This window comes from Pseudorasbora parva, chromosome 15 (genome assembly GCF_024679245.1).
Source record: "Pseudorasbora parva isolate DD20220531a chromosome 15, ASM2467924v1, whole genome shotgun sequence".
Taxonomy (NCBI): domain Eukaryota; kingdom Metazoa; phylum Chordata; class Actinopteri; order Cypriniformes; family Gobionidae; genus Pseudorasbora; species Pseudorasbora parva.
In genome coordinates this window covers 42010013-42029569 of record NC_090186.1, presented here as the reverse complement: position 1 = coordinate 42029569, position 19557 = coordinate 42010013, and the positions used below count along the sequence as shown (strand labels likewise).

Here is a 19557-nt window from a genome sequence, read left to right as displayed (position 1 = left end):
TTTATTCTCTCATCATTTACTTACACTCATGCCATCCCTAATGTATATGAGGTTTTTAATCAGTAAAACACAAAGATTTTTAGGATTGGATTTAGAGATTTTTTGATTTTTAGGACTTCAGAGTCCATATAATGTAAATGAATGGTTGATGTTTGAAAAACCACACACATCAATCATGATCTTAATCTATACGACCCCAGTGGATGAATCAATGTCTTCTGAAGCTAATTTTTCTTTTTAATATTATCTCATAATTGGTTATCAGGTATATTCAGCTGCTATCACTTACAGCACACATGTGTTTTCTTTCTCGGCTGTTTATTATGTTCACTTAAAACAGAACTGACTGTGTTTACGTGAATACTTAACAAGACCGGCATTTTGACATTATTTTCTGTACGTTTCACTGTTTAAGCGCAATAGGCAGCAAAAAATAAATCAATTAAAAAATCTTGGGGAATGAGTAAAATTATGAGCAATACGTGCAATCACACTCCAAAATTCAAGCTCTGTAATACCAACTATATTTATCGTAGAAAGGTTTGTGTGTAACTCACTGTCGGAGAGATGAGACAGAGAAAGAGCACCTAGTATCATGTGTCTGTTATGTGGAAAATGTGTGTTTTCGATATGTATTGAAAAATCTATGGTTGTGGATTAGTGGAAAAGTGGCTAGTAGGAGAGATTGTGTTACACACCACTGCTGAAATACACACGTGGGTGTTAATGTCAAGTCCTGGGTGATTTTAAACTCTTATAAACCATCACATAAGAGGGCGAGTAAATAATGAGAATTTTTTTTTATTTTGGGGTGAACTATCCCTTTAATGGCCCTAAAATAGGTTCATTTGATTTTTGGTGTGAAGATGTTTTCACAGTTTTGGTGAAATTCATTTATCATTCACAGCACAGGATCAAGAAGTAAAGTCTTGTACTTTCAGGAGCAGATCTCCCCAGCTGTTCCTCTGATAGGAGGAGACGGTGATGTGCAGCGAATGAACGTCGGGCAGGCAGTCACCCTGATGAATGAAGCCACGGGGAAAATACAGCAGATCTCCAGCTTCCAGCACCACGTCCATGATGGGCTGCCCGATCTCTTTCTGACTGAAATTAGCTTCAGGAGAAATGCAACACACAGAGGGTTTATCCCTTTTAAAATGAATAAAATGCATCTATTTATCAGATTAGTTAGTGAATAAAGACTGTACTTACGACTGGACACCAGCGGCAACACTTCCTCTTCAGAACTGAGGAAAGCAGAAGAGCTACTGGTAAATACTGCATCTCTTCACTTGTTACAGTTGAAGATTTTAGTTTAGTTTAGACTTTTTTCCATATTATGGGATTTATTTTCTTTATCAGTGTCAGAGTTTCTGATTTCCATTGCATTCTTGACTTTTCTTCCAGGAACAAACACGTCAAAATATTTCTCATTTAAATAATTAATATGCAGAATAAAGAGGCGGGCCTGGTTGAGTTAGTTAGTAGTGTGTTGAAACTGGTGGTTACATAAAGTAAGGGGCGTGACATTTCCCAAACACGATAACAACACACTGGTCCAGCTGACCAATCAGAGAACGTGATTGGTCAGACCAATCAGAGAACTATGTTTTGACCAACATAGTATGCCAACTTGCCGTTTCCCAAAACCATAGTTCCAACAAACATTCACAAACAGCATTGCAGTGGTTAGAAGCACTTTTGGGCACAATAAACAAGCTAACATTTAGTAGATTCATCTTCATTCTTAAATATACACATTTTAACCCAAATATTTTAGCATGTCAACAACCAGCACTGTTTTTGTAGAGTAAAAATGTGTGTAAAATGTGCAACAAAACATCAAATAAAGCAAAATGACACAGGAAAAAAAAAAGTGAAGACCTCATTAGGTTATTAACTCATTAGTTATTATTACTCCTCCACCTGCTCCTGAGTCCTATATTGTTGAACCACTGTGGTCCAAATGAGGTGCAATCTACATTTGTAGTCGTGGCTAGGTGGGTAGTTTCTCCAATGATGCATTGTACCGGGGTAGTTAATCAGTTACATTGTTGTAAAGGAAACACACCCCATATTGTGTTACTGACAGACTGGGAAGAGACGAGCTGCAACAATGTCAAATGTTGGGAAAATAATGTGTTTTTTTAACATTCAAGCATAAAAACCTATTGTAGTAGAGCTTAAATATAAAAGCATAGCTGATCACTCACCGAGGGTTGTACACTCTCCAGTGCTTTTTGCCCTCGAGCTGCACAACGAGAGCCTCTATATCGTCATAGTGAGGAGCAAAACCCTGCGTCCCTGGGGGTGTTAGATACCTGGAAAAACATATCACAGGTAAATGATAACTGACAGTGACAAATCTAATATATATGAATAATGTTTATGCTTCATCACGTACACGTTTGCGCCCGCCATACTACCAAACTTCTCCTGAAGAATGGAGAGCACTTGCCACACAGTGGAGGAAAAGGCTTGAGGATTGAGCATCCTGAGAGAGCAGCCGCTCTGACAACAGACAACATCTGTCAATAAACTTCACACTTTCACAGTAAAAAAATTACTAAGGCTTTACAGAAGTGTTGTATATAGTAATGACAGCCCTCCTAATTTTAAGAATGTTTGCACAACAGTAAATTATCACCATTTATATACACATTATGTGTGTGTAAATGTATATGTGTGTGTATATATACACACACATATACATTTAAACACACATAATGTTTCTTATGTATTCTTAACGGCTGCATTTATTGATTTAAAAAAAACAGCAAAAAAAGTGATATTGTGAAATATTATTACAATTTATTAGAACCATATACTTTGTGAATATATTGTTAAGTGGAATTTATTCCTGTGATCAAAGCTGAATTTTCAGCATCATTACACCAGTCTTCAGTGTCACATGATCCTTCTTCTTATATGATGATTTGCTGCTCAAAACACATTTCTGATTATTATCAGTGTGTGTGTATATATACATACACTGATAGTAATCAGAAATGTGTTTTGAGCAGCAAAAAAATCAATATATAATCTATATTATATATATACACATGTAATTTACCAGGCAAACAAACATTTTTAACCATGTCAGTTACCTTCATTGATAGGCACTGGATGAGCCCCCAATTTATGTTACAATCCCTGGTCTAGGCTTTTTTTAGGATCCTTTTTAAGATTGTTAAAGATTTGATGACCTAAGCCAACTCCTATAGCACATCAGTTTCATGTATTAGGGAAATGTTCATGATCCGTACCTCATAAAAATCCCACACGGTGTACGGTAACGCTCTTCCTGGAGGATTGTGTGTCTCTCGTTTTCCATTTGTGTAGCTCGTCACATCAAGGTTCACTCCATACTGCACATTATCCTAAATAAAACACTGGACATTATAACTGACACCAACTTTAGATATACAGATTCCCTCTGAATACAAGAACTGCTTACGTTTCTTAATATCTGGTCAAACTCAGCGGTGGAAAAGAGTCCTTTATAATAGTCTGGATTCTGCCGTTGGATCAGCATTGGTTTCTTCTCCCAATAATCTCTATAATGTGGACAAAACAAGACATCTTTGATGCAAAGCATCTTCTAGTGACCCTTTCAGTTGACTTGCTAGGTAAATCTAATGCAAACAACAATGATTTAGCTCTGTCTATTAAACCTTTGACAAGTGCGATCACAGCGAACGTTCAGATCTGTGTCCCAAGAGAGCTGTTGTCATGTATAGGTAGGTATGAAACGGATTCACAAACACTCTTTTCACAGTATCATTATTTCTGTTACAATAATTCATATTATTCAGACAATCATAACAGATAAGTATTGGGATAAAAGTTGATCGTTCAGATATAAACACTGATGTCTAAGGTAGCGTCTCACCCTTGAAAGTATACTTGACGCTTCAAATAAAGATTGTTGTATCAACATCATTACACCAGTAAGTAGCGATGCGTGATTGTTAAAAATGGATTTGTCATTGAATCATTAATTCAAGAGATTAGTTCAAAAATACTGAATAATCCAAGAATCAAAAAGGGAAGTATTTATGAGTGAGTCATTGAATCATTCACTTAAACTAATTTTTTTATTCAAATTAATAAAATTATTATTTTTTAATAGGGTATTTCAAAATGTTTGTAAACAATCGGCACCAAGATACTTCCGGGTGGCAGAACACGAGCGGCTTCTATTGACAAACTGAAGAGATCAGCCGGCTACTGTACACAGATACACAGTTAAGAACATTTTTGTTGATTAAAGTTGAAACTATGATAAAAACATGTTGTGTTTGGGGTTGTGCCGTCAGATATACAGCAAAAGGTGTAGGATTGTATCGATTTTCATTCAGAAAAAAATTAATATATCCAGCAAAACCTGTGGGTGAGGAGGCTAAAGCGAGTGGACGTCGTCAAAAGTGGCGCTACAGAGAAGTATTCTCAAAACGGTCCATCTACAAAATCATAGCAGAGCATAATTATCTTCAGCTGGGGAAATTCGAGACTAATATTAGTAAACTTTAGATCCCTTTTAAAGATCGAACTCATTGCCAGTCACTGCCTAAAGTAAAAGTAGGAATAGACCAAACTTCTAGTGTCATGTAGGCTACTGATCGAATGTCAATGGAAGAAATAGGAAACGCAAAACATAGTTGTAGGCTGATGGATGATTGATGCGTGTACCACACTGACTTCTTCATCCCCGCGAGTTTAGTTTGAGTGAATGCCTAACGTTAGCGGAGTAGTGCTAGTCTACAGCACGCTATCATTTTGACCGTCAGAAGCTCACGTCTGTGCCATCTCGTCTGTGCCATCTGACCCCGACCGAGCAACAGAAAACGATCATAGCCTTTTTAGTTAGATAACAGGGAAATAGACCATCTACGATAGCCTAACATATTGTAAGTCAAACAGCAACAGTCACTAAAATAACTACTCAATGGTAGGCTGAGGCTCATTTAAAAATGATGGAAGTAGACTAGCTCTACATCTACTGGAGCAAGCTTGGGCATTTCATGTATTGCTATCTCCTGAATTAGTTAATCAGTCCCTCAATAATCATGTTCACTATGTCTGAAACCCAAGAAATGTACTAGCTTTGCCATAGGAACGCTTCGGCTTTTGCCACCCGGACGAATGTTTATTGCTGTTGTGACGTCATGGTGAAATTGCAATTAACGTTTTGTCAGAACCTCTAGTAGAGTATGTTGTTATTTTTTAGTTATTAGTCTATTCAGAAACGTGGGAGAATCGTGATCCCTGTTTTAAAAAACAACAACAACAATCATGATTGCCAGTATATCCAGAATCATGCAGCTCTACTGCAATGCTGATCTCATTGTCCTTTTTTTAAAGTTTATTTCTAAGTATTTTACAAGTACTGTGTGTTTGCAATATGGCAGTATTTGTTCCAATGAGCTTATTTGATTTATTAAGTCCGGACAGGATGATTTTTATGTCATATGGAACTAAGAATGAGTTTTTGCATCATAGTATTGAATGTGGAATCTACATTGTCAAAAAAAAAATGATGTAACAATGCAAACAAACTTGTATTTACAATTGTGTGTTTTAAGTCATGTATTTGTATTGTGCTTTTTACATAATAGATGGTTTCAAATCAGCAATCACAGTAATAACCAGGAAAACAATAGTATTAACGTTGCAGGATTCAACAATTATGAAACAATTTCAATTTCAGCAATAAAGTAGCTTAACAGATGACAAAAGTGTCATTCTTCAATTTTCTGTTTGTTTATTTGTTTTTTTTTTTATTTGTTTGTGTACTGTGTTCAATGAACTGAGACTTCCTTACAGCACTTGCATGCTGTTGCCCTTGTTTGTTTCGTTGCTTCTATTGCTCTCCTCTTTTGTAAATCGCTTTGGATAAAAGTGTCTGCTAAATGATTAAATGTAAATGTAGATGTAAATTATTCAGCTAAAGTCAGTTGAGTGTTGATTCAATTCAGTTCAACAACTGCATACAATTTTGCAAAGTTCATCAATTATGAAACTAATTTAACTACCTGAAGAAGCTTTTTTCTTGGACTGGGTGAATAAGCCACTGGAACAGTCTGTTGGCTCTATCTCTGCTGTTGTTGACCTTCACCAGATCCGTCAGGAGTGCATCAAGAGCTGGACTGTCAAGTCCTTCACCATCATCTGTCTCACAGTCCTTGTCCTGGAAAAACACAACAAGATGAGCTTCAAATCTCCACTGATGCTCCAGTATCTGTCGTCGTACAGTTAGACACTTACGCCTGTAGATTTCTCAGCACTGCTGGGCCTCATGCGGGATTTCAGAGGTTTCATTCTCTTCTTTTTAATTGATTTCTTGTTTAATTGGATGCCATTCTCCTTCTTTTTGATTTTCTTCACCGCTGGCGCCTTAGCCTGCAAAGCAGAAGTCATGCAATTCAATTTACAGCCCTGGTAATAATGTGGCAATAACACCAGATGGTAATTCCATCATTATTTTATTTTGACCCCTAAATGTGATCATTCTGGTGTCATCCTGGAATCTGGCCATGGTGGAATCTGGTGTGTCTTCCTACATGGATGTTTAAGAAATGAAAAGCTACACACGCCATCAGTCAGGGTTAGAAGAACTGTTGCCAAACATACAACATGCTAGAAACACAAAAACCATAGCCATAATGACCCAATCATAAGCACTTAAGCATTTGCCTATTTAAATCCAAACAGCGAAATTATAAATACCACATTTACTCAATATAATACTATAGTGTTAAATCATGTATTATTTAAATACATTTTAAATTACATTTATTTAAATCTATTTTCATTTATTTAATTCAAACCATTTAGTTTTAGTTAGTAACCATAAACTTTTTTATTCCACTCCCTAGCAGACCCCAGATTGTCATGTTGTATACCATTTTTAAATGATTATCATAGTTATATAGTTGTATTTTAATGGTACTCAGAGAATACTTTTTTTTGTTAGCGAGTGAACAGAAGTTTTACACAAAGTTTATGTAATATATTCTATATCTAATGTGTTTTCATTATATTAGAATTCAATATTGATGTGCATAGCTTATCACATTTTTACTGAAATAAGGTTTATGTTTCCCCCTAAGACACTTTCTGACATGCAAATAAATAAAATGTTCTCGAATGCAGCCTTTTTACCTGCACTTTTGGTTTTGCTCCTCCTGATAATGACTGATAAATAGATAAAGCAGACATGTGTTTTCTTTCCATGGCTCAGCTCTGAACAGCAGACATGAGACACACATTGAGAGCGTTTCTTCTGCAGGAAACAACACACAAACCGCGCTCACACTGCCACCTAGAGGTCTGGAGCTAACACGACATGTTCAAAACTATTCAACTTTATTACATCCGCCCGTGCGTGTATAATACATCAAACACACGCATATACACGGTTATCAGTGAATTCATTATTCTGATTTTATTTTATGCAGATGTATTACCTAAAAACCCACCAGGAATCATTGTAAACAATCTCTCGAGCTCTCCGCTCTAAACGCTAGATGGCAGCACGCTCGTGCAATGAACAGCTACACCGCGCGAGCTCTCAGGCTGCTATCGCGCATGCGCATTACCGCCGCTGCTGCTGTCGGCTGGAGTGCGTACGCGTTTTGCTGCACCTCAGGACGGAGCGTTTTCAGCAGACGTTTACCGGGCCGTTTCTGTCCGTTACCGACACCATGGACACGCTGGAGAATAGGAGTTTATGAAGACTGACGAACAGTCTGATGCATTTATTCTGAGGTAAGTAAAAAAATGGTTTGTCGTTCGTTAGCGGGTCGGTTAGCAGCGGCTAACATCAAACAAACAGATGGGTAAAATATTCCAGTTTTGTTTTCACACATTGCACTCAATGGGAAATATTGTAGTTATGGTAATGCTCTAATAATAATAAATAATGTTAGTGTTTGTTGGGAATTGTCTTTTTTAGATTTCTAATGTACTGCAGGGAATCAGTGTAAGTTGGTCATTTAAATGACGCGTTGAACAAATCCGACAAACTGAACTGATCAATAATATCAGACACAACCTGAGATGATTTATTAATAACATGTAATCTTAACAGCAATATCAGGCATACTCTAATATTGCCATAACGTGATCTGATCAATAATATCATACAGTAACTTAGCTGCTCTGATTTATTAATAAATAACATTTTAATTCATTAGGAATAATCTGATCATGATTATAATACACTCTTAGCATTAGTTAGTTTATAGCATTGGATCTGACTAATAATATCAGACAGTGATCTGATCTATTATAATATCATGATCTGATAAAACCAAAACACACTGACAGTCATAATATGATGTGAGATCAGATTTATTTTGATCGTTCACAATGTCTAATGTTGATAATATGATTGATAGACTATCTCATACACATTTCTGTGATCTGATCTCACTTCACAGATATTGAAGCTAGTGTCTGATAATTCAGACTCTTTTCGTATTGTCATTAAATACTCTGAATATTAGACATAATCAATCATTCACCATCATTTATAATTTTGATCAGATCCCCATGATGTATGCTAATATTATTGATTAGTTCAGATCAGTGGGTCTGCGCCTGGTATTCCGCGCCTGCCCGGCTGGCAGATGAACAGATGTGTCTGTCGAATTATCACAGTTGTGTTGAGCTGGCCATTGATTATTTAGGGTGCTGCTGACATGTTGTGTGTTTGTGTAAATGAGTTGTTTTCCTCCTAACCCATTTGTGAAGGTTGTAACACATTGCACGTTTTATTTGTGAAGGAAAATGAAGATATTGTCTCTCTGCCCTTGTAATGGTGACCATCTGTGCAATTCAGTGCCAGTTCAGGCGTGACAAAAAGAAACAGTAAATCTCCAAACCGTTTTATTTATTAGTCTAACAGCTCTTATTATAGGTGCTGTGTGCTTTAGATGTGTGGAGTCTTTATTTTGCCATATTTATTTCTCTAAAAAAACAGTTGCATGCCAATATTGGTTATTGGAGATGTGTCGCTCTCACCATCCGTGTAGGGTTTTGGAACTGGAAATAGGCACGGCTTTTCTGCTGTTCCAGGTCATTGTTGGTACTGTAGTCTGCTTTGTGATTTTGAGCATAATGCAGTAATTCCCCCTCAGGCGATGGACCAATCCCGCAGGCTTTTCTCCCACTATCCGTCACTGTCCAGCGGTGGGTATGTAGAGGTCTGGCAGCTGTTACTAAGGTCTTAAGATTTTACTAGTGGTAAATCTGTCATCCGGCATAAGGCTGGGAAAGGGCCTGCTGGAATTGTACTGCTCTAGATGGATAATGCTGCTGGGATTTTATCTTATTTGGATCAGGTGCTTATGAATATGGCTAATGTTTTGTTTTATTTGTTTTTGTTTTTAAAAAAAGGTTAGTTCACCCAGAAATGAAAATTCTGTATTAGTTTCTCACCCTCATGTCGTCCCAAACCCATAATGCCTTCATTCATCTTCAGAACACAAATTAAGGTGTTTTTAATAAAATCTCAGAGCTTTCTGTCCCTCCATTGACAGCTACGCAACTACTACTTCGACGCTACAAGTTCATAAAGAGATCATGAAACTAATCCATATAAATTGAGCAGTTTATTCCAAATTTTCTGAAGAGACTCGATCGGTTTATATGATGAATAGATTGAATTCACATATAAACATTGATCATTGAATATACAGAAGCTCAACCAAACCATAGAAACATCCTCATTGGTTCTCGCTGTAGCTCAAACGTGCTGCGCAACACGAGAATGAACCTCATTGGTTCTCGCTGAAGGTCAAACGTGCTGCGTAACACGAGAATGAACCTCATTGGTTCTCGCTGAAGCTCAAACGTGCTGCGTAACACGAGAATGAACCTCATTGGTTCTCGCTGATGCTCAAACGTGCTGCGTGACACGAGAATGAACCTCATTGGTTCTCGCTGAAGCTCAAACGTGCTGCGTGACACGAGAATGAACCTCATTGGTTCTCGCTGATGCTCAAACGTGCTGCGTGACACGAGAATGAACCTCATTGGTTCTCGCTGATGCTCAAACGTGCTGCGTGACACGAGAATGAACCTCATTGGTTCTCGCTGAAGCTCAAACGTGCTGCGCAACACGAGAATGAACCTCATTGGTTCTCGCTGAAGGTCAAACGTGCTGCGCAACACGAGAATGAACCTCATTGGTTCTCGCTGAAGCTCAAACGTGCTGCGTGACACGAGAATGAACCTCATTGGTTCTCGCTGAAGCTCAAACGTGCTGCGTGACACGAGAATGAACCTCATTGGTTCTCGCTGAAGCTCAAACGTGCTGCGTGACACGAGAATGAACCTCATTGGTTCTCGCTGAAGCTCAAACGTGCTGCGTGACACGAGAATGAACCTCATTGGTTCTCGCTGATGCTCAAACGTGCTGCGTGACACGAGAATGAACCTCATTGGTTCTCGCTGATGCTCAAACGTGCTGCGTGACACGAGAATGAACCTCATTGGTTCTCGCTGAAGCTCAAACGTGCTGCGCGACACGAGAATGAACCTCATTGGTTCTCGCTGAAGCTCAAACGTGCTGCGCGACACGAGAATGAACCTCATTGGTTCTCGCTGAAGCTCAAACGTGCTGCGTGACACGAGAATGAACCTCATTGGTTCTCGCTGAAGCTCAAACGTGCTGCGTGACACGAGAATGAACCTCATTGGTTCTCGCTGAAGCTCAAACGTGCTGCGTTACCCGAGAATGAACCTCATTGGTTCTCGCTGAAGCTCAAACGTGCTGCGTGACACGAGAATGAACCTCATTGGTTCTCGCTGAAGCTCAAACGTGCTGCGTGACACGAGAATGAACCTCATTGGTTCTCGCTGAAGCTCAAACCTGCTGCGTGACACGAGAATGAACCTCATTGGTTCTCGCTGAAGCTCAAACGTGCTGCGTAACACGAGAATGAACCTCATTGGTTCTCGCTGAAGCTCAAACGTGCTGCGTAACACGAGAATGAACCTCATTGGTTCTCGCTGAAGCTCAAACGTGCTGCGTAACACGAGAATGATCCTCATTGGTTCTCGCTGAAGCTCAAACGTGCTGCGTAAACGAGAATGAACCTCATTGGTTCTCGCTGAAGCTCAAAGGTGCTGCGTAACACGAGAATGATCCTCATTGGTTCTCGCTGAAGCTCAAAGGTGCTGCGTAACACGAGAATGATCCTCATTGGTTCTCGCTGAAGCTCAAACGTGCTGCGTAACACGAGAATGAACCTCATTGGTTCTCGCTGAAGCTCATTCTCATCAATAGAGCAATGTTCCAAAGATGAATTAAAGTCTTAGGGGTTTGTAACAACATTTTTGGGTGAATAGTCTCCCTTTAATGGATCAGAGCTGTGTTTCCCTCGTAATAAACACCCTGATGTGGGGGGAAATTTGCTAATAGATGGGCATTTATTCGAGTCCCATGACTAGTTTCACGGATCTATTCTGAGTCCCACACCAAAGAGAAGTTGACAGAGCTGTTTTTGTGCTGTAAAATTGGATCTTAATCTGCGTCTGAAAAACTTGCTCTAACTGTGAACAAAGCGGACACTTGTCTGTCCGTTTTCTTATTAATGTCTAATTTGAATTACATCGGTCTGATGTACCTCATTTAGTCTGATCTGCTCTGCTCTGCCTGAGTCTGATGTTCTCTATCCTAGTTCTTATAGTTCTCACAAAAGCAGAAGCTAATTTTTCATGCCACATTCCCTCAGCACAGACTGCTGGGTGAAATGTCTTCACAGAGTGAAGCTGAGAGTTTGTTAGCCATATTCTTTCTGACACCCCAAAGTAGGGCTGGGCGATATGACGAAATATATCGTCTGGACGATAGAAAATGTCTATCGTTTTATATAAGGCTCTATCGCTTACGCCACGATATGGCAGAATTTTATGGCAGAATTTTACGTCAAGATGCACCTCACGCCACGGCGTGCCCATGCAATACATAAACGCGCTCCCTCTGTCTCTCTCTCGCTCTCTCACTCACACACACACACGCGCTGCAGCCTCCCTTCCACTCACGTCACTTTTTTAAAATCCCCCACAGCGCGAAACACGAGTCCCGCAAACGCGCCGCAGAGGAGCTTGTTTGTAATCAGAGGACAAATGGCTCCTTAGTTTCGAAATGGTTTGGGTACAAGGTGATCGCGTTGAAAATAAAGGCGTTTGTCAAGCCTTAGAAGCTCATTTGAATCATTGCCGCGGCTCATTTAAGAAAATGACAGCTCCGAAGAGACGCCGCTTTAGTTTGAGGTAACGTTACTGCTAACAATAATAAAGAAAGACGATCAACACCTTATGTGTTCCCACTGAAATGAAGATGTAATATATTTCCAAATGTAAGCCCATCTTAAGCGGAATGACGCTTCATACTGTCGTCTGCTCTGGCTCTAACCTCGAGTGTTTAATTTTTGCAAACCTCAGCGCGCAAACCCAAACGCTGTGACCTCTCGTCAAATGTTTTTATTGGTTTATTAAGTACAAACAGGCGAGTTATGAAAAATTGAGTGCGAGGGATATGTTCAATCACACAAAAAGATTTTGGAATGAGACGGCCAACTGTAGTAGCGTTTAGTCCACTGTCTATAATAGCCTAATTTAGAGATCACTTTTTTATTTATTTTAACCGACAACTTTGATCGGTTAACGTTGATACGGTCAGCCATCGGTCAAACGTTCATCGGTAAACATCCCTAGGCAGGTATTAACTTTACTAACAGTCTTGCTTTAAAAAAAGGTTCTAAATAAAATAAAAATGTAGTCCATACTACCTTTATTTGTTTTGTATATCATTTCAAACTGCATTTCCACATTGCAATTTTGTATAGACTATTCATAAACTGAATTAATAGAAAGGTTGCTATATCGTCATGTATATCGTTATCGGGATATCAAATGAGCTATATCGGGAAATAAAAATTTTGGCCATATCGCCCAGCCCTACCCCAAAGTACATCAGCTCTAGGGTGTTTGAAAAGCCTTCATTAATAGTTCTTTTTTGCCATATGCCAGGGAGGTAGGGCAGGATTTTCCAGCTGTTTTTCTTGCTGTCTTCCTGGTCGGCTGTTGTTATCAATTGCAGGTTCTGGCCTGATTAAGATGACCGTACTCTCACCTTACACTGGTCAGAAAGTGGACCTGATAGATACATTATGCAGAAATTTAAGTGCTGCTTAAAGTTTCAGAATCGCTCCGTCCTGGAGGCACATCAGCTCTGACTTATATAATATAAATCATTTATACTTTTTGACAGCAGAATAAACTGTGGATTGTTGCCAGAGCATTGCTATTTGATTGTCCTTAACCAGGGGTCTCCAACCTTTTTTACATTTGAGAGCTACTTTTTAAAAATGCATCATAATTCTCATATTAACAACTATCCAAACTGTTTTGCACCTGAAAGATTGTAGGAGAAGTTCCAGTAGTCGGTACCAATACCAGAAACATTTTACGGTTGCCTACTCCGTACCAATTTTGGTACAACAGTAAAATGTTTTAATTTTTTTGTTTAACTATTTAAAAAAAAACTATTAAATGTTTATTATTTATTATTATAAATAAATCATACATAAATATTTAAAGGCTGTATGCTATTTAAAAGTATTCATTGTTAATACATAAAATATCAAGTGAAAAATAAGGAACCATCTAGGCATAATTATTATTATTAGTAGAGACGTATTATTATTACATAGAGACGTAGTTAAATCTACTGTAGGCTCAGCAGTAGCCAAATATATTCTGTCAATTTCTCCACGTTAAACTTCACGTTAAACCAAACTTTTATTTTGACATGTTGCCGTGATGACCTTTGAGTGTCTGTGTTCATATGACCGTTTTCTCAAATGAAATGTTAAATTCTCATGAAGTGACAGTTTATGCGTCCGTGTGTCCTCATATAGCCTAGTGACAGAGACACGCGAGTGTCACGGGTGTGTGTGTGTGTGTGTGTGTGCGCGCGCGCGCGCGCTGCCGCCGCCTCGCATCTGCACCCGTTATTCATACAGACGCAGAATTTGCAGGAGTAATATTTAAATAGTAATTTGCAGTTTAATATTCACAGACACTAGTATATATTCGGCTACAGTCTGGAGCCCTGCGCTTGGATTAACACGGAAGCTGCGTGTACCGAATATACTCAGGAGTCGGTACTACTGATAATACAGAAATGCTGGTCATATTTTTAAAATTTCACTACACTCAAAAAAATAACCTGTTGAATGAACATAATTAAATTCATCCGATCAATGAAGGAAAACATTTCCTTACAATTGAATGCTTTTCCAACAACATCGAATTGGTTTGAAATAGTTTCTTGCAATCTTGTTGTATGAACTTAAAGTCATTTAGTTAAAACTACAGAAAAAAAATTTATTGTGTTATTTCTGTTTTTTACAATTACAGCAACTATATGAAAATACTCATAGAACAAAAGACATTTACATCAATAAATCAGTGCAAAGTCTTTTTAACATTAATGCCGTTTCACCTTTTTATTTATAAATACAGCCATATTAACAACAGGCAAAATACATTTATAAAGTCTAATGTTTTCAAATGGAGAACTGAGAGTTGAGTCTATCATCTCACCATAACTATGAGCATAAATAAAAGCATTTATTTAAATAAAAGGTTTATGTGTTTAATAGACTAAAGAGGGAATATTCTCTGTAATAGCTATGATGTATTCGCAGGTTTTTTTTCTTATAGAGTCAATCTCATCTAGTACGGTATCAAAATGAATGTTTGTGTCAGTCTATAATCCTGATGACATAGCGCTGTTTTCATCTCTGCGTTTAACTTGCACGTCTCACGGAGTTGTAATTAATTAGATGTTTATTATAGAAATGTTATATAGCAGACATTAATATAATTTAAGGAGTTTAAAACGAGTCTGTCTTGTTTAGCCTACATACGTCGACTAGCCTATATGCTGGAGCAACAACTCTGTGAGAGAACGGCTGAATACGACTGAGCATAAACAGCATAATATGAAGTTACGTCTTTATTGTGATATGACAGATTACCTGACTGACTTCGTCAGTGAGTTCGTCTCTATACAGCGCCAAGTTTAAACTACATAACTACATAATAATATTAATTTCATAACATCTTATTTGTGCATATCTCAATTGTGCTTGACTGTTATGTTAAACAAAGTTTATTAATTTAGGGATGCAGGTTATTTTACCTTTAAACACCGTTGTCGACTCATCTCCCCTCAGACGCAGTCTTTTAATGGCGCGCTTGAATGCAATTTTCAAAACGTCCACAAGATGCCGCAATTTATCGAGTAATCCGATATTACAAAACCGATACCCGATTATGAGAAAATGCTTAAATATCAGGAATCTGATATATCGGTCGATCACTAATCCCTATTATATACAATTAGGGTGACTGGAGGGTAAATCATGGGCTAATTTTCATTTTTGGGTTAATAATCCCTTCTACACAACCCCCCGATGAAATCATCCATCGCGATGTATCACTGTAGACATTGTTTTATGTCAATTTGGCAAACATCGCTCAACCTGAATCCATTATTTATTGGCTTTAATAATGAGGCCGAAAAATTGAAGAACATTGCCCGTTCCCATGATGGTATTTCACTTATTGCTTGACAAGAGTAAAGAGAGGGTGTGCAACAGATCCTGGAGCGTCGTTGACAAATATCTTGTCAAATGTGCGGTCAGTACCGCCACTCCCTACATAGAGTAGCCTACGCATGATCGCGAATTTGAAAGCGTAAAGCGAGTGCGCAGTGACAACACAGGAGAAACAGCATGGGGCCGTTTCCACAGAATGCAGTTTTTCCATTATTTACTATGTAAATACTAGACGGACTAGGTCCACATCCACCCAGCCCCCCTCGGTGTTATCGGTAATAGCGGTGTTGTTTATATACCCGTGTGAAAAGTTCCTCGCAGTGACATTATAGTGCCAAACATAGAAGCCTCCTGTGGTTGTCCTCAAAGACAGCAGAGACACAGCGGGTTTGATTCCAGTGGCAGGGCTTTGTGGAATTGGTATTAAAGGTGTCAGATGGTGCTGAATCATGTAGTTTCTTTTTTTTCACTTTTTCTTTTATATATCAAGTCTCTTGGAAATGGAAAAGAGAAAAACCACAGAGCGTGCAGTCACGTTAAATTAAAGTGCTAATTATAGAACGCACAGCTCTGTATCTGCGGCTGCAGTCCGGCTCCAGGCTAATGGATGTGTAAATGAAAAGCGTAACATCTCACTAGCAGCCCAGTTTGGCCATAATGGAATCATTCAGGGGTGGGTATCAGCACCACAACATCAGGTGATCCCTGTTTCTACCTCATAAAATGTCAGAAGGATACAAGCCGAAAAAGGCTGTCCGGACACACACTCATTGTGCTTTCACCCCTGGGTGATATCAGGCTTCCTTTCTTTCGCTCTAAAAGTGTGTCAGAAGAATGAAAGTACACTGAATTCTCATAGATTAGAGACGGCTTAAAGTCAGATTTTTTAGGCACATTTAATTGTGACGAATTTAGGCATTACTATTATTGGGCCCTATGAAATCATTTTTACGTTTTCCCAAACTATTCTGTTTTGTCCATTTTCTGGTTTCCATTCGAATGCTTTAATTAGATTTTAGTAATCAAAAAGTATGTCTAATGAATTGATTTCATAAAACTTAAAAAATCCTGGCTCTATGATTTTATACAGATATATTATCAAAAAGGAGGTAATTCAAATTAAAATGAACAACTAGCCTGGATGCCAGCCGAACTTAGCCCTGCCCACAACATTTTTAGGTTGGGTGCTTCGGTCTGACCTCGCTCCTTAGAGGAGTAATTATCTCCGAACAGAAACTGTTCGACCAATGAATTCATCAGGGCGGGCTTTAGACGATGACGGACAGATAATCAACAGTAACGTAATCATGCACGTCATCAAATGGGCTTGGATTATATTTGATCAAATCCTAAACAGAGAGCTTGTTTGTATGCATTCACCTTCACTATTTATCTCAAATGATAATCATATTGGTTAAGTTCTCTGTGTATCATTAAATTCTTTTATTTTTTTACAAAACCGGCAAAGATCGTTTATTTCAGCGCACGTGCAGACAGGGTTGCCAAGTTTTTACAAAAAAACCCACCAACTACTAGCCCTGAACAATAGCTTCTCGGGGGGTTCTCCGTAAAAAAATGGCGTTTGGGGGTAAAATGTGTGTTATTCTGGCAAGGTTGCCTGCTAAAATTCGCATTCATGGGTCTATATATCACATAATAGGACTTTGCCTCAACCCGCGGACATAGAAAACAAACTGCGGGAAAAAAAAACGCGGACTTGGCAACACAGTGCAGTTGAGCTCTGTTGACCTCGCTCCGTTGCTCTGATTGGATGTTGGTCTATCCAACTGAGGTCTTTCCTGGTTGGGTTGAAACACGCCTCGTAATCACAGCCCAATGTAGCATCAGACTCATATTCTGACTAGAATTGAGTGACCACGTCGGGCTTCTGCATAACAGGCTTACTGTTAAATTTAAACATGAAGGTAAAATGATGTGAAAATAACATTTTACTAATATTATTAATTAAATTCAACAGATTTCTGTCAAAACAAGTTATCTTCATGTTAAACCAAAATTACTGTGACGGGTTGCCATGAAGACCTTTGTGTTTCTGAATGTATAGGACATGACGATAGATGACAAAAAAATGTGGGGTTGTTGAGATGTTTTACTTTTCTGAGAGATCAGACTTACGATTTTGGCCACGTATATATTGAAATGAGCAAAAAGTCTGAGCAATCCAGAGAAAACTGAATATCATAGAGATTTAAGGGTGGACTCTTTGGCCCATATGTATTTACATGATCACTATTAGCAACCACATATCTTGTTAAAATAAAATAAAAAACTAAAACTTTAGCAATGCCTTGGGGACCACCCACACAGACAAGCATTATGAGGATTTTGCAAACGGTGTTCCCTTCACATACAACATCTAGTTTTATTAAAGCTTTTTACATTTGCAGTCTCAATGATAGTGCTCCATAGCAGAAGCATCATCACCACCACCACCACAAATAAAGGCATCTTGAAAAATACTTTTTGCTGTGTGCATTGCTCTTGTTTTTTCTCCCCAGATGTGAGATGTTAAGCAAGACAAGATAAAGACACAGCCTGAATATTATTGAGCAATGATCAGGCACAAGATGCTCCAATACTTCTTGTACACACATTGGGGTGATATTTTCTCCACATACCTGTACTCCATCTTGTATCTTTATCATTTTTTTAATACGTAGTTTTGTTTTTTTAATACATCATTTTGTAATACATAACAAGTTTATCACCTGAGGAAAGGATTGAGATAATTCCCCCTTGTGACTTCTCCTGAAGCTGCCTGTAGGCTATGAGAATTGGCTGTCAGCCTTCAGAGCTTCCCTGTCCTGAATAAAATTAGACGACAGCTCCATTCTCCTCAGTGATTGAGCCCTGAAAGATGAGCTGAAACAGATAGACACCCGGTTTCCTTTAGACAACAAAGGTTACGTTAGGCAACTGGACTAGCTGCAAACCAGTTTGCATAATATCTAGGGCTAGCACTAACGAGTAATCAGCCAATTATTTTGACTATTATTCGAGTAACCAGATTATTATTATTTTTGTGGTGATAAAAATAGACCTAAGCAAACAATAACCTTTCAAAGTGACTTAAAATACATGTATAATTAGCCTAGAAATCTAGACGCACCCGAGGAGCGGCAGCAAATCTAATCTGCCCGCGAGTGTCGTTTAGCAACTCTCAATACTCTTCTGAGCTGTAATCGCCAAACTTTTGCCGGGCCAATCACATCGTGTATAGTCAGTGGGCGGGGCCATAATGACGACGGCCGAGTTGCGTTTGCGTGCTTCTAGTAAACACAGAAACTGGCGAACGGCGATCTTTCGAATCAGCTTTGACCGCGACTCTGGAAGACTTGGAGTTAAGCTTTTCTTTGAGAAAAGAACAAATAACGGCACTGAAGTCATTCTTAAAAAGGGAAGATGTGTTCGGGGTTTAACCGACCGGATACGGCGAATGTTTAATCTGTCAACGAGCTCCGCTTCACCTTCGTTGCTCTGGTTGGTGTAGCGCTATCCTATCGCGTGCAGAGGGAGTTTGAAAGACAACCGTTTATCCGGCCCTCGGATTGAGCCCTGTCTATGGTGAGTTTCCAGACCAAACATCTTAATGTTGCTCTGGCTTGTCAGGCTAATGTATAATAACAAAGAGACTTTAATATTTGGCTCGAATAAAGTATCAAAAGCAGGTAATGTTTTTATTTTTATTTTTTTAGAACGACACTGTTAAAATAAACTATTAGCGTTGTCAAAAGTACAGACTTCAGTACCAAGTCAGTACTGAAATTTAAAAACTGTGACGATTATTTATTTTTATTATTTTCTTCTAGCATTTTGCGTGCTCTGAATTTCCATTGTGTTCACACTCAACATGTGATTGGCTACATTGATCAGTGCTCTTTACCGAGTGGCCAAT

General features: G+C 38.6%; 2 protein-coding genes across 3 annotated transcripts in view; one reads left to right on the top strand and one right to left on the bottom strand.

The window, feature by feature from the left end:
- Nucleotides 1-19557, bottom strand: part of riox1 (ribosomal oxygenase 1) — a 30903-nt gene that overhangs the window by 3502 nt on the left and 7844 nt on the right. Inside the window, exons 2-10 of one of the 2 annotated variants that reach the window (XM_067418225.1) lie at nt 7165-7262; nt 6268-6402; nt 6036-6190; nt 3458-3557; nt 3267-3380; nt 2405-2511; nt 2214-2321; nt 1213-1247; nt 936-1114 (exon numbers count right to left, since the gene is read on the bottom strand). In XM_067418225.1, the coding sequence (XP_067274326.1) occupies nt 936-1114; nt 1213-1247; nt 2214-2321; nt 2405-2511; nt 3267-3380; nt 3458-3557; nt 6036-6190; nt 6268-6402; nt 7165-7236 (1005 nt within the window). In that variant the 5' untranslated portion in view covers nt 7237-7262. Of the gene's footprint in view, nt 1-935; nt 1115-1212; nt 1248-2213; nt 2322-2404; nt 2512-3266; nt 3381-3457; nt 3558-6035; nt 6191-6267; nt 6403-7164; nt 7306-19557 lie in introns of those variants that run through there. The other variant, XM_067418224.1, reaches the window with a different exon arrangement.
- Nucleotides 7608-19557, top strand: part of extl3 (exostosin-like glycosyltransferase 3) — a 36243-nt gene continuing 24293 nt past the window's right edge. The window contains exon 1 of the mRNA XM_067418208.1: nt 7608-7770. The gene's annotated coding sequence lies outside the window, so the exon portion shown is untranslated. The remainder of the gene's footprint in view (nt 7771-19557) is intronic.